This window comes from Empidonax traillii, unplaced genomic scaffold (assembly GCF_003031625.1).
Source record: "Empidonax traillii isolate 1590-97213 ecotype Southwest subspecies unplaced genomic scaffold, ASM303162v1 scaffold422:size936756, whole genome shotgun sequence".
NCBI lineage: Eukaryota > Metazoa > Chordata > Aves > Passeriformes > Tyrannidae > Empidonax > Empidonax traillii.
In genome coordinates this window covers 17,854-33,137 of record NW_020955615.1, presented here as the reverse complement: position 1 = coordinate 33,137, position 15,284 = coordinate 17,854, and the positions used below count along the sequence as shown (strand labels likewise).

At 37.3% G+C, this 15,284-nt stretch overlaps 2 protein-coding genes across 7 annotated transcripts in view; one reads left to right on the top strand and one right to left on the bottom strand.

Annotated features, from left to right (window-relative positions):
- SLCO1A2 (solute carrier organic anion transporter family member 1A2) overlaps positions 1-15,284 on the bottom strand; it is a 46,336-nt gene that overhangs the window by 23,854 nt on the left and 7,198 nt on the right. For 2 of the 4 annotated variants that reach the window (XM_027894247.1, XM_027894248.1), the window contains exon 2: positions 6,145-6,190. In XM_027894247.1, coding sequence (XP_027750048.1) covers positions 6,145-6,190 — 46 coding nt within the window. Of the gene's footprint in view, positions 1-6,144; positions 6,191-6,302; positions 6,307-13,764; positions 13,773-15,284 lie in introns of those variants that run through there. The other 2 variants (XM_027894249.1, XM_027894250.1) reach the window with 2 other exon arrangements.
- Positions 6,584-11,591, top strand: IAPP (islet amyloid polypeptide). 3 transcript variants are annotated; one of them, XM_027894255.1, is made up of 6 exons: positions 6,587-6,836; positions 7,347-7,472; positions 7,593-7,752; positions 8,155-8,251; positions 8,398-8,532; positions 11,117-11,591. In XM_027894255.1, exons 4-6 carry the CDS (start codon positions 8,172-8,174, stop codon positions 11,298-11,300), a joined length of 399 nt encoding a protein of 132 aa, XP_027750056.1. In that variant the 5' UTR covers positions 6,587-6,836; positions 7,347-7,472; positions 7,593-7,752; positions 8,155-8,171; the 3' UTR covers positions 11,301-11,591. The 3 variants fall into 3 exon arrangements, with proteins under 3 accessions (XP_027750058.1, XP_027750056.1, XP_027750057.1); XM_027894257.1 differs by lacking the exon at positions 8,398-8,532 and having other exon boundaries at positions 6,584-6,836; XM_027894256.1 differs by lacking the exon at positions 7,347-7,472 and having other exon boundaries at positions 7,550-7,752.

The following is a 15,284-nucleotide window of genomic DNA, read 5'->3' as shown; positions in this document are numbered from 1 at the left end:
AAATGTCTATGTAAAAAAAAAAAAAAAAAAGTTGAAAACCTAAAGATATACTTTTGGGCAATAACCCCTCTTTATAAAAGGGATTTGTTGTGAGATCAGGTCGTCAGCTTTGCACTAAAGGGGCACATTTTCTCATGAACATACTTTCAGAAAACTTAAAGCAATGAATGTACTGTAGGTTGAATGGCAGTTCAAAGCTTCAGAGTCTCTCTGGAGACTTTTACTCTAAAAAAATGACATTAACTATGATTCATCGATCAGTGGTTTATGTAACCTGATCGCATTTCACTTTCACTATCCATCAAGTCCCCAAGGTTTTTGATGTGTGATAATATGCTTTGTGTGCAGAGGTATCATCAGGCTGGATACCAGTTACTAGAAATTGCTTAAAGCGAATACACCTGGCCTTTCTAGGTACAATTTACATAGTGGCCTTGTCTAAAAGAGCTCAATCCTAAAAGGTGAAACATCTGAGTAGAATCTCCAGGATCTTTTGGGAATCAGGCACATACCTACACACGTACCTGTGATCAAGGGGATTTCTAGATACAAACATCTCATTTTTAAAAAATAAGAAGTTTTAACAGAATCCTCCAAAGCTGATACTCTTTCTCAGAAAGGTTTAAGTTGAATGAAATATGCATCCTCTTTTGACAATGAAAATTAAAGTACTGACTTTAAATAACGGTGTACATTTAAGACTTTCTATTAAAAAATACCTTACCTCTACGCTGATGCTTTTTATGGTTCTTTCAACAATTGCTTATTCAACTTCTACAAACTTATGAGTATTATAAAAGGCAACAGGATGGTATATGACTTAAAGCAGTGGGCTGTAGTGATCCATACCACCATGAAGATTATGACTGCTCATGAGAAAGGCTTATAAAATAATTTTAGACTGTGTTAACCCCTCATTTACATGGAATTCTATGAAATGTTCTTCTGATATGAAATTATATATGAGATTGCTAACATTCTTCATTTTTTAACACAGCATCAACAAGTATGAACACTGTGGCAATGTGATAGCTCTCTAAAATGAAACCAGCCATTTGCAGCCCATGGGAATGCATCAGAAAAGGGTACGGGGTCTCTGTGCTTGTCTGCTGCTCTGCTCAAGGCTCTTTCCTAATTCAAATGCTTTGATAAGATGGTTGCTCATCTTTGTCCCATTGAAACTTTACCATTCATTTGCATGTGTTTTAGTGACTAACACGTTCCAGAGCCTCTTTGTTTGTTTTTTTTTTCCCCTCACAATAATACAGTGTTTTCAATTTCCCACTGGGCATTTCATTCGATAACAGCTCATTGCAAAAAACACCACATTTTGAACCAGCCACATCACTTGTAACTCCTAAAATGGTTGTGAGAGCTCACATTTAAGTACTGACTTTTCCACACCATTCCTGATTTCTGGTATCAAGGATAAGCTCAGCCAAAGTGGATTTGTTGCTACATGGATGGAAACAGTAATATTTGGTGTAAAAAACACTACCATAGCAGACCAAAAATCCACTATATTTTTTCAGATGCATATATGCTGATCTTCTAATGAATTTGTAATGACTTTTTACAGTAGAGAGACAATTTCATGTACTGATTCACGTTCCTTGTGCTTATAAAAATCTTCTCTCAACTCCAAATAGGATGAAAAGGTCAGGTCTTGCACTCACACATACAACAATTCAAGCACACTATAAATTCAGCCCTACTGCTCTTCTTTTTGAAGAAGAGCTATCTTACTTGGCAGCTACATGTGATGACATGCAATAAATAAGTTAATTTATACTTCATGGTATTGTCAACGTAGATTCTCCTACGTAAGCAAGTAGACTGCGTTTGCCCTTAGTGAAAAATAATATCAAACATGACTGATTCTCAGTTCAGCACAACTCTCCTTTTTAAACAGCAGAGAAAATGCCACTATTAATAGCAGAACTGTCAAGACAGCATCATCTGAAAGACTCAGAGCGTTTCAAGACAAAGCCAGATTGTCATTCTCTTGCTGCACTTTGCAAAAGATGGGGGTGGGGGAGGGAGGAGGGGGAAGAAAAAAAATCTGATTATTGAAAGTGAGATAGTTTAAAAGGAAACTTAGTTAAAATTTATGCTCTGGATCAGATAGAAAGGGCTGACATGGTTCAGTGTAGGATTCTTTTGAAAACCAGATGTTTGTCTTACAGGAGAATGGTTCCATTTGTCCCGTGTTTACTAGGGATTCACCTCCAGTGAAATAAGTCTGGGGAGCATGGACGGTAGTTCCTGGTCTCACTGTACCTTCTACAGATGTCTGTGCTCTTTATAAAATGCTGGGGTGGGGAAAAAGAGGTGGAGAATTCTCACAGTTACACTTAGTAAATCAAAACCAGCACTTCTACACATACCTAATTCCTTAATCATTTTTTCCCCTAACAGGAGCATTGAGGGAGACTTCACTCTGCACATTCAGTAGCTTTGGGGTGACCTAATTGTAGCCTTGCAGCACCTGAAGGGAGCCTGAAAGGAAGATGTAGGTGAAGGTGGTGAAGTGCTGGAACAGGTTGCCCATAGAAGTTGTGGATGCCTCATCCTTGGAAGTGTTCAAAGCCAGGTTGGATGGGGCTCTCAGCAATCTGGTTTAGTGGAAGGTGTCCATGGCAGCAGGGTAGGAACGAGGTGGTCTTTAAGGTCTCTTCCAACCCAAACAATTCTATGATCCTACGATTCAATATAGTCACTCCAGACTCTTCCATAAGGACACACCTCTGCAGTGAACAGGGATGCCAGTTTACACTGCCCTGGCTCCACAAGGAGATACTCAAATAAGTGCCAAACCCTTCCTTTTAGCAAGAACCTTTGTTCTTCTTTTAGGTGCACATAGGAGTACTACACATGTGTTAGAGCACTCTATATACTACTGTAGTGGTATACTGCTGTATAAATTGCAGCAACATCTTTGAAACCTGAAAATCTAGAAGTTAAACCCTCTGTTGTATTCAAAGGTAAGTTTTTGGATGCAAGCCAATAGAAGGCATGCAATTAAAACTCTATAAACTGTAAGTAGGAAGGGCATTAGGAACTGAAACTCGTCAGTCACCGAGCTGTCAATTCTGACTTTGCTGATTTAAACATGGAGTTTATTTCTCTTGCCTGGGAGATTCCCAGCTATAGGAACTGATTCAGCACAGGCTGCTGAGCTCATTCTCAGAGCAATCATTAACAACAGCCCTTTGAGGCTACATCATAGTTCTGTCAGTGGTGTGAGCTGACTAATATAATACATCATAAAAGTAGTTTTAAAATATTGCTAACCATCCAAATCACTTTTTTCCATTTCCTAGTCAGTTCCATGGATGGTCACCCTTCATTTCTGAATCACCTGTTTTTTAACACTGCAGGAGAAATTATTAACTTTCCTTCTCTTACCTCTCTGCTGCTTCCTACATATTTCTTCCACAGGTTTAACATTGATTTTGGGATCAACAAGAAGAGCTGTTTATATTTTTGTCAGCACGGAAATAGCCCACACCGAATAGGAGTAACAAAGAAAGTTGTGCTGGCAAAAGCTTATTTGGTAAAACACTGTTTGGACAAAGCAGATAAAATTACAACTCCACACACCAGAAAGCACAAACATTGTAGTATTCATCAACATAGCACCAAGCAAGAAATACTGGGAATAGAGTATTTTAGCCAAAATTTTCAGGCTTTGGCATCCAAATGTAAAAATTTAAGGAACAATCAAGATTCCTCATCAGAAGTGTCTTGTGTAATTTCAGACCCCCTCTGATGTTCCACCTAGTTTGTAGTTGCTGCAACAGTGCTAGCCAGGTTCAGGAATGTCAATACTGGGTATTCTAGGACATATGAAATGATAGCAGGAAACTGTTTAGGAACCTGATTTACTCCTCTAATTTCAGATTTGGCTGTTTGAACACAAGGTACTTTGACTTTTTCAGAGGTGCTGACACTGTCAATGAAACCTCTTTTTTATACTTTACTTTTGTTTTACAGCTTCATTTAGAAGGAATCTAAGGTTAATAAGGGCTAATAAAATTGCTATAAACATGAAAAAATTTTGTCAGTTTACATGAAACATTGTGCTGAACTCGTGTAACAGCTACAGGCTGTGACACACATACCATTCTGTTTCATTATTGGTAATACTTACACTGATGCATATTAATGCTGCTGTTATGCTTTCTGGTTTATTCAAAAAATTGAGATAAGCCCATTTTAAGGTAATGCCTATAGCTTTTCCTTTTCTTTTTTCCATACAACAGGCAGACTAAACCATAAGATAGTCACACACTTCTAGTTCCTGGTAACTGAGCAACAATGTAATTTACTGGAGACATCTGCCTTACACAGCTGTACAGCAGCTGGTAAAGTGCAAGCAACAGGTAATATGGCTCTTTGTCACTCTCACAAATGGGAGAGAGACATCCATTACCAAAATTCTTAATGTGTGTTATTAATGTTATTAAGCAAATGTAAAACTCAAGAATTGAAAAGCAGCCATTGCAAATGGGAACCAGCTGTCCAGCAGGTGTCAAGAATAGCCCAAGAAAAAGGTAAATATGAGAAAGAGGGAGAAAACCTTAAATGTCAGGCACTGAGCACATAGGAGAGTTAAAGCATCCCTGATGGAATTCATTTCACATACATTTAGACACCCACAGTGTAAACATCTAAACCTGAGCGAGTCACCCAGGGCTGTTTTTATGGGTGAAAAGAAAAAACAGGCACTAATCATCTAAGCTATTTTAGACTTCTGCATTAGAAACAGGCACTGCAATGGTCCCTCTATTCATCTCACATTTAGTCAGATAAATCCCACTCCCCAGTACACAAGAGCAGCAGACACCTGAGACAGGGCTGGTTCCCTGTTCATCTGTTGCCAATACATCACAGTGCCGAGCACAGTCATCATTTTGCAACTCCAGACATTCATGTGGGTAGTTTCCAGAAGAAAGCGAGGCCATATCTTCTGGATTCTTTTTAAGCCTCTTCTCTGGTGTCCCCTAACTCTCATACAGGCACAGTACTTGAGAGAAGTCTTTTCATACAGACTTAAACCCCAGTATAAAAATGACTATGCAACTACTCAGAGTAGAATTGCTCACGGGTTTCTTTAATGAGAATACTTGATTCATTTTTTTTCTTAGGCTGGTAACAATTGTTTTGCACAGTAATACCGTTGTTTTTCTAAGCTCAAGGTTACAGAACTTTGTCAGTGGGAAAAATAGTTTTCTAGCCACTCACTAGTTGGTATTAACTGCACATTGTTTAGTACCAACATCTTGAATTTTGAGTTACGAATTGTTCTGCTGTCAAAGAGATTCCACAATTTCATATTCCATTTTGGTTTGTGTAGGAAAACGCTATTCCTGCTTAAGACAACTTGTAACAGAAGCAGCAATTTTGTTAACGTTACATCTGACTAATTGCTGGATAGACTTCTCGCTGACTCTGCCAAGATGCTGTGTGGCCCAGGAGGCTGGCAACGATCCTGGGACACCATGAGCCCAGTTTCAGTTCTACAGTGCACTCAAGAATCAGCCTTTTTCTTCCTCTCTCAAAGCATTAGTGGTTCCCCCCAAGGCCACTTGCAGGACAGCTAGAATTAGAATTTGGGACCAATATTTCTTTGAAAAGCCTGTTTCACTTTTCTTATGTCAACCCATAGCTTGATTCAAGCAACCACTCAGATGCCTTAAAAAATAAAAGATTCTGAATATTCAGTTCAGTCTTTTAAAATCTTAAATGCATGCTGATCTATCCATTGTTTTTCAGGATTTCAAACAACATCTTTCACAAGAGCTGAGCACATATACTGAGTAGTCAGTGGACACAGATCTCTCTTCATCCCAGAAAAAGTGCACCAAGGCATTTTCAAGTTCAATATTCAAGCAGTGAATACTGGCTGGTGTCAATCACCAGCCACATTATCTGCCTAATTGTTTCTCAGCACAATTCTCTCTCAGTAAAATGGGTTTAATCCTGCCTTCATTTCATAGCAGTGAAATTGCTACACTGAAAATAACACCAGAATATTATTTCATTGTAGTCAAATGCTACCGTGAGACTTTGGAGAGGTAAACTTGTTTCAGATGTTGAACAGAACTTACTGTCATGGTGAAGATAAAACACTGTACTTACTTCTCTTACACTGGGACTTTCCATCCAGAGGAGGGATAGCAGGAACCTGGCAAAAAAAAAAATATGGGATCATATCATTAAAAACAGAGAGCAAAATATCCAGAAGTAACATCCCTTAAAAGAAAAAAACAAACAAACAAACAAACAACAGAACTCACAACACACACAAGCCCCCCACAAATAAACAACTACAACAACCAACAAAGCATTTTGTCACTTTCTAGAGTCTTATTTGCAGACTAACTGTTGTAATCAAGTTAAGAGGCTACTATCCCTGCTAAATATTCCTTCTGTATTCAACTCAAGTAACACTGATGCCTGAAGTGAGCCAACACTGGAACTCCAGCCATTTCAAAGAAAATCTGGTGTTACAGACTAAACCAACAAAGAAGGGGAGTCTCAGTCAAGGCAATAGACTTGGCATTGAAGCAGTTCTGAACTAATTTGTGCTCTTTGGGATAGAAGAGACGCATATGGTAACTTCTTATCCCAGAAAACTCTGCCTGAGATTTTGTGCCAGCATCTTGACCACCATAGATAATTAAAGACCATTTTTCCAAAGGCACTGGGGCACCTAACATAAATTAAGTAGAAGAGGAAAAAAAAGAAACCAAACCACCACGATTTGCCTATTTCCCACTGATATCTGGGGAAAATGGTTCTAATCTGTATCCTTGGAAATCTGCAATCAGGTAATTTATTAATACTGGATTTACTCTATTAAAAGCTGTGCCTTTTTCTCTGTGCACACTAGAGAAAAAAATGTGCACAGGTAATCTTTACTGTGACATTTCCTGGCTTTTTCATCCTAGTCTTGCCTTCTTAAAAATATTAATTGGCTCAATTTTCATGTATGCATGAAATCTACCAGTCTTTGTAAAACGTGAGATTTTACATGAATAGTGACAGAATTTTCATTCACATTTATTCTTGACTGAAAAATGTACATGATTTCTACTGTGTTACCCTGAATGATAACCCTATCTATCAATTTAAAAAATCTTCACTCTTTTCTTACTCCTCACACAGCTATTATCCCTCCAAACACTTTTCCTGTTTGATCTATACACTTCTACAACAAACCTCCACAACTTCAACTGCTCCGTCTTCCCTAAGATATCTGTTTCCCTCTGTTTCAATTACCAGTGATCTGGTGTTTCATTTGCTCTGGTTTTCTTTGTGACTTTTGTTACCTTATTTAGCCCTCAAAAAAACACCCACAGGGAATATTACCTCAGCATCTTATCAGAACTGTAAAGCTGGGGCTACATTTCGGGTGTGCAATATGCTATTACAGCACCTTCACCAGGGCATCCTGCATATACCAGGTGAATATTTACTGATGTACTAACGAAATAATGACCCACCTGCCTCTACTCCTCTCTGGGGCACTTTCTGTCTATAGGGATTGGAATTAACGACAGTCTCTCTGTTCTGCCTGATGTCAGAGCTGAGAAAGGTGTGAAGGATATATAAGAGCCGTATTTCTTGTCAGCAAGGAAGAGGGAAAAGGATACTCCAGAGCTGGATGCAAGCGTGGAATTGTTGCATGCACCCTTCTTGCTGACACAGACGGGCTTCTCCAGTTAGATCCGTGACCACAAAAAGGTAAACATTTTCCCTTTTTTCTGTAGATGCAGTGCAACAGATGTGCTTTCAGGAAAGCAAAATATCCCTCATTATTAACCAGCAGCATTTTTTAGGAAAAGGCTAATACAACTACAAGGGAAACTGCACTGGGGACCAGTATTTGAGACTGGGATATGTCAGTAAATGCAAATCAGAGATAAGGGATAGGATTGAAACTACTAGATAAAAAATGAGCATTTACTGCTGAGAGCTATCTGTCTAAAACTGCATTGTGCCCCTAAACTTAGGGGGGTCATTTTTTCACTCCAGACTGTGAAAAGGACTAACTGCCGTTGATTTAGGACAGAATGGGAATCAGTAATAGGATGTGCTGAAAAGTATTTGGGTTTGCTTTCAGTTCTGAATCATTATTCTTTTCAGAAAGTTTGGAAGGAAAGATGTGCAACCTAAAGCTGTCTGTTTTCTTCATTGCACTTTCTGTCACTCTGAGCTGTTTGGAAGCTACACCTATTGAGAAGTGAGTAATAAATAATCATGTTTATTTCTTTTTAGGGAAAAAGGTGTTCAGATTATTGCATGAACTGCTTTTGCTTTCATGACTCAAATAATACGAGCAAAAATAGAGCTATTCGGTTTCACTGGGTATTTTGTTGTTGTTTGAAGATTACTGTCTGTGGCCGATGATCTGTCCGATGGTACTTCTAAGAGACAAGGATGGATATTGCCAGTAATGTCACAGAATACACTCTCAGGACTTAGTGAGGAAATCCCAGAACAACCAGCAGCAAAGGCAAAAAGGTATTGATTTTCTTTGTTTCTTCTAGTCATATCAGACAGGATTAAATTATGAAGTAAACTTTGTGCCAGTAATATCTTCTTACTCGAGACTCTTAGTCTCTGCTGTTTATCCTCAAAAAGAGATTAAAATATCCTTCTTCTAGTAATTAGACCTTTTCTGTAAGCAGAAAGGTCAGCTTTTCTGTAAGTGTAAGGTTAGAGCATTCAGGGGAAAAAGTGAAATCCCACGACAAAAGTTGCATATCATTTAATCCCTTTACAATTATAATGCTTTTGTAAATTACAAAGGTTACAAATACTACAATACTTTGGGAAGAAAGGCGTATTTTGAAAGTGTCTTCTTTTTTTTAAAGTTTGTCACATTTCCAAGCCTGAAGGGAGAAAAAAAATATATATCCTTCTTAATAACACTAATGCTCTGATAGAATGGGATTGTTTCATAACATAACATTCTCCTGGACGTAATTTTTCATTAGAGATTTCGATAGCAATTTAATCATAGGAAGAAGGAAAAGTTGCAATTGATATGACAGCATTTGTCTGAAATGCATTCATATTTATAAATTCATAAATCCAGTTTCAGGTAACTTCTAATGAATAAAAAAAAATTTCAAGAAGTATTTGCAATTTGTACTAAGAGATAAGCAGCACTGAGCTATTCACAGAATCATCAAGGTTGGAACAGACCTTCAAGTTCAGCTAGTTTTGTCAGGCTTTTGATTGAATTTCTTTCAATGACAATTCTGTTATGGATAGTTTCAGTAAATACACATGTATACAGAGTTGCCTGTGCCTTTCTCTTTGAATATATATTTTTAAATACTATTATATGACAACTCTGCTATCTTCCAAAATATTTTTATAATGGTGATTTACTTCTCACATTTTTACAGCTATTACTTTTTAAAAAATCAAAAAAAAACCACAAAAATAACTGTAACACTCAAAGAGAAGGCATCACCTTTCTGAGTGTGGGATGCCTTATCTGCTTTTTTTGAGCCTTGGACAATATCTCACTGGGGGAACTGTCTCACTGAAACACACATTTAGGGGCTACAGATCAGAGAGCTAACAGGTATAGTGGGTTCAGTCAGTCTATCCATCAGAAAGAAACTCAGTGGCTTCCTGTAAGGGATGGAGTTTTACACTTGGAGTACCAGGACCTGATTTTGCATCTTTAATGAAAAAGAGAATTCTACCTCCACAAACAAAGCAGGATCTCCATGAGAACGAGCTGCTGTTTGAACCTCCTATGTTAAGGACTTGGTTAAACTCTTAAAATCAATAAAACTTCCCATGAAAATCTAAGAGAAGCTATATAAAGCCCTGTCCATCCATTTCATTTAAGTACAACTACATATTTAAAATAGTAATTGCTTAAAAATTGCTGCCTATCTCCTGGTGAAGAACCAGTATAATACAGACATTTCTCTCACAACTGCTGTTCCACTTGGATTCTTAGATCAATATAAATAACTTTAAAAGGCTATATGACATTTTAGATAACAGATGTAATAATTAGTAGGAAAAGGAACTCACTGATAACTCCTGAGTTTCAAACTGGGAAAGCGTCACTCTTCACACTGAATTTTTGCTGGAAATTCGTGTCTACCTCATGCCACATCAGCAGAAAGAAGTCCAAAAAAATTAACAATAACTCAGTAGGCAACCTCAGCAAGCAAGTATTTCTGAAGGAACAACATAGTGGTCAAACAAACAAATTTGAAAACCCAAGCTCTCTCAAGCTAGCAGTTTTATTGTGATTAAAAAAACCTCATGCTATATAAGTTTTACACGGAGTTCTGCAAATGGTCTATTGGTTCACCTATTTGTAGATGTGGATCCTTCCACGGACACTCTTTAAAGCATCATTATCTCAGCAAATCATTATCTCCTACCACTACAGCAACTTTCAAATTGCTGGTGTTTTCAACAGAGATGTGGCAGCTTTTTGGTATAAAATCTCTTTTGAGTCACAGTTAAGCGGTAGAGAGACAGAGTAGCACTGAAGTTGGCAGAAGCTGGCAGTGCCTGATGCTTCTCATAATGTGTGGTGCAATTGGGAGAAAGAGTCTTTGGGCTCATTCTACTTGATGTGGACTGGATTACCATTCACTTCAGTGAGAGCGGGATATGACTCTGTGGTAACAAGAGACCTAAATAAATGTTAGTGACTGTCACTGTGTTAGTAATCCTCATGATATCAGCAAGAGCTCTAAATAGATTTAGAAGTTCAGCTTGAAGTTAAACATTTAGTCATTGCTTTCACTTAGTGTATAATCTATACTATCATTACAGGTTTTCTAGATGTCACAAACTGCTATGTAGAACATCAATAAAAAACGACATATGACTGTTGAGGTCTCTGCATTTGAATAACCCCCACCATTAAAACTGATAATAGATACAGCACAAGAATTTTTTTACAGGCACAAAGTAGGTGGTGGGAAGATTGTAATGTTCCTGTATTTGTGCACATCTTAAAAGAACTCCCACATTAGCACAGCTCAAATGACTGTTAGAAGCGGCACACTATTGCTCATCATTTGACTTAATCTTGGCTCTTTCTGTCTCACCTTGGTAGTCACCACCTGGAGAAGCGGAAATGCAACACTGCTACGTGTGTGACACAGCGCTTGGCCGACTTTTTGGTTCGTTCCAGCAACAGCATCGGAGCAATTTATTTGCCTACGAATGTGGGCTCCAACACATATGGAAAGAGGGACACAGAAGGGCTATTAAGCAGAGAACCCCCGAACGATGCATAGCTTCAGGGTGTTAAGGTGGCTACCGATACAGTTTTCATTAGGAGCTCAGATTTTAATGTATCAATAACCTCTTGGTCATTTATTACTTGTACAGTCTTAACAGTGCCTTGTTTTCTGTGTGTGCGTGTGGGTGGGTATGTGATTTATGTTCACCATTTCACTATGCATGTACAAGGACATGCATAGGCTATCCTTCCAACTCCATTAAGAATCCCAGAAACCTGCTTGTCAAATTCTGTTGTAAAAAAGTAAATGTATCTATCATGATAATAAATGGAACAGTAATTGCAACAGGGGTTTTTTATTATCATTATTATTATTAAAAGGATGAAAAACGTAACCGTGATGTGTATGTCTTTATAGTCACAGTTTGGTAATAGAAAGAAATCACAATTAAAGAACAGTAAATATCAGAATGCTAGCAAAAGTTATGCCCTAAGCAAAGTAAAACAGAAGAATCTTCTGGGTTTGAAACATCTGCGGCATCTCATTCTGCACAACTGAAGGAACAATCAGGTGAGACAAGTTGGCTGCACTGTACATCATAATCATATGATTATGCAGTTCTCTGACTTGTCTCTTGCCACTCTAACATGCATTAAACAAGTAGAAGTGGTCTTGCACCACAGACATCTGTACATACCGAGCATAGAATTTTAATAATTTGCAATTTTTTCTCTGAGATTTTATCAGTAAAATTAGAATAATGAGCTTTTAAATATGAATACCAGAAAACTTGGTTAACAATTCAGCAGAAACTCCTATCCTTGGGTATTCCATCCCTCACACTAGAGTGACAAAGGGAAGAGACAAATCCCATGAGCAGTTGTAGCATCAAAATTTATCAGAGGAACAGGGTAAATTTGTCCACCAGCATATTTATATTGCTACCAAAATCCAAGAAAACTATTTTAGAGATGGGCAAACCCTAACGAAAATTTGACAGTGTTATTTTCTATTGCCCCAGCCAAGTATCAGTGCAAGCTTAAAAAACATGTTTGTTCCTTTAAACTGCTAAGCAAACTTTCACAGAGATTACATCCTGTATCACAGCAATGGTTGTTTTGTCTATCATTTTCTCAGTGAAGGCTTCACTATCATCTGAGAAACATTACTGTCCAATTACGAAAAACATTCAGCAGAAGCTTAGTTCTAGAGAAGCAAATTAAATCTTAATAATTGCCTTCAGTTGATTCTGTTATAAAGTATACCTCAAAATAAATACATTTTTGATAAGTTTAATGTTAAATGGGATATTCCCTTCATTTCACAAACAGTTCATGGGAATAAAAATTACTGCACAGAATTTCTGCTGCAAAAGTATTACTGATTACTCTCTTTACTGAGGAAAGTTTCAATCTTTGTTAATGTTCTAATGGATATTTATTCTGATTTTTATTGAGGAAATCATTCATATGGTATAAACTTGTCTAATATTGCTGCCAGCTTGAAATTCTTTCCATTCAAGCTGGAGTTATGTTACACACCCATTCTGTGCTTAATTTGTGTTTCAGCTAGGATACTTATTTTTCAGAAAAAAAATGACAAAGTGAAAGGACAGCTTTGAAGTGTCACTGTGACATTGTACAGAGGAGTAACCAAGTGGAGTCTTCCCTTCCTGCAATGCTTTATGCACCAGCTTTTGCTCTTTCAGCTCCCATTTGGCAAATCACAAGAAAGCACAGGCTGCCTATGCACAGGATCAGTGGAACTGGATACATTATTTTCTGCCTTATGCGCTCCTGAACCTGATGCATTTGACACTAACATGTATTTAACATTGGTTGTACTATTTGGCAAATGCTGAAGATGGTATCTGATCTAAATCAGTGAAACCACAGAGAGGGATAGGAGATTTATCAGTAGCTCAGAGGGTGTCCACCTCACTTATCTCCAACTGCTCTTTGTCTCACCAGGTGTCAGTGCTCTCCTGAAATCTGGTGAAGAAATACAGCTACTCCAAATTCATCCCAGCTTAGACATCTATTTTGGGATGGGATGAATCACTCTTGAACTGCCTCCATTTCTTCCTTGACGATAGAGAGTGTCTAGACAATTAGCTGAAAATGAGCCCTTAACTTTAAGATAACTGGAATTAGGTGACAGGAATCTCATCTGCAATTGGTATGAACCGTTCAAACTAAAAATAATTTTAAAAATCTGGTAAAAAACCACAACACCAACACATCAGACTCCAAATCAACTCATATTTTGAACTACATTAGTTAATTCGTCAGTTAGAGCATCTTGAGAAACTGTCTACACTGAGACTTGTTTCCCCGTTCTGTGTAGTTACCACTGACTGCACTTAGGCCCCTTAGAGAAGAAGAATCTGGTCATGCTAAGCCTGAATGCAAGCACAATCCTGAGAGAATGGGCCAGGAAAAGAGTGGATTTAAAAAGAAAAATTAAAACCCAAACCAATCAACCAACCAAACAAACAAAAAAACCAAACAAAACAAACAAAACACACACACACAAACCAACAAAAAAACAAAACAAATTAAAATATACCAACAAAAACCAAACAAACAAAAAAAAAACAACCCACAAAAAAACAACACAAAACCCATAACCAAAACACCAAAACCACATTACAAATAAGCATTTTCACACCACTTCAAAGAACCCCAAACAACATAACTTCAGACATGTCAGAACACGAAGACTGCTAGGTGAAGCCTGGTTAACCAAAATTAAGTGCCTCTATACAATTTTTAAAATCCCAATATGTATTTTTCTGCCTCTTCAGGGACAACAATATTTTTTGAGAATCAAGTCTTACATAGACTGTGTTCTTTCTCAATTCCTCTGGAAGCCCTATGTCTTTCAGAGAACATTCAAAAAAAGAAAAAAAATACAAAAGAGGAAAATCAGGAATGTATACAACATGATAAACATGGCTATATTCCCATTAAAAAAAAAAAAAAAAAATTCTAGATCTCAGTTTTTTAGTGTGTTCTATTAAGTTATGTTTAAAAAGAGTAGAATAGAACCATAATATTGAATCTCAGTGAATGAGGAGGGAAAAAAAAAAATCATCCAACAAGCAAAAGGAATGTTTAAAAAAAAAAGGTGATATGAACATGAAGAATGTTTTAAATGGAGTAGTGGGCCCTAGGGTCTAATATTTCTAAAGAACTATGACAGCTTCATCAAAGACAGAATTTATATTTTTTTCATGATGAATAGAGTTGAGGTAAAAAATTGATTTCACTTGTAAAAGCTTGGGCTAAAACTAAGACAGCACACAATATACATGGAGTATAAAATGCATTCTTATTGAATAGTAAATTTTTAAGGAATAGTTTCCATTTCTATTAAGAAAATATAGCTACTTTTCAGACAAGTTTCTTAGTGAGAGTTTTAAACACTAGGCTGGCAAAGCTTCCATTCACTTTCAATGAGATAAGTTATTAGAAAGTCTGGATTTTACTGAATGGCTTTCTAAAACCATTTGAAAGTTAATACCTTGATACTATGAATAAAATCCTTTTCCTGTGATGCACTGTTGCACATCTTCAGTACCTGCCATCTTCACTTTCTAGATTTATGCTGGGTTTGACTCAGTTAGCTCACCTACAAACACAGTTTGACAGGTATGGTAGACTTTTTGTTCAGAGTTACAAGGTTAAGTAATTTTGTTGTCTAGGCTCATTATTATATGAAAAAGGAACTGCTCTACATTGCTTTTGCAATGCAACTAGCAAAAAAGCTGTGGTTAGGTGTGACACACCTCCTTGCTGGATACAGAATAATGGCTGAAGTAACACAAAATAGAATCTTTCCGTGGGATGTGACAACTTCTATTCCAATCACGCTACTGTTATCTCTATTTTTCCGCATTCAGAAAAAATCCCACACTGAAAACCAAAGTATTTTGAGACTCAAATAACCAGTACATTTGGAGACAACACCAAGTAGGGTAGAAGTGTTGATCTGCTGGAGGGAAAGAAGGCTCTGAAAAGAGATCTGAACAGGCTG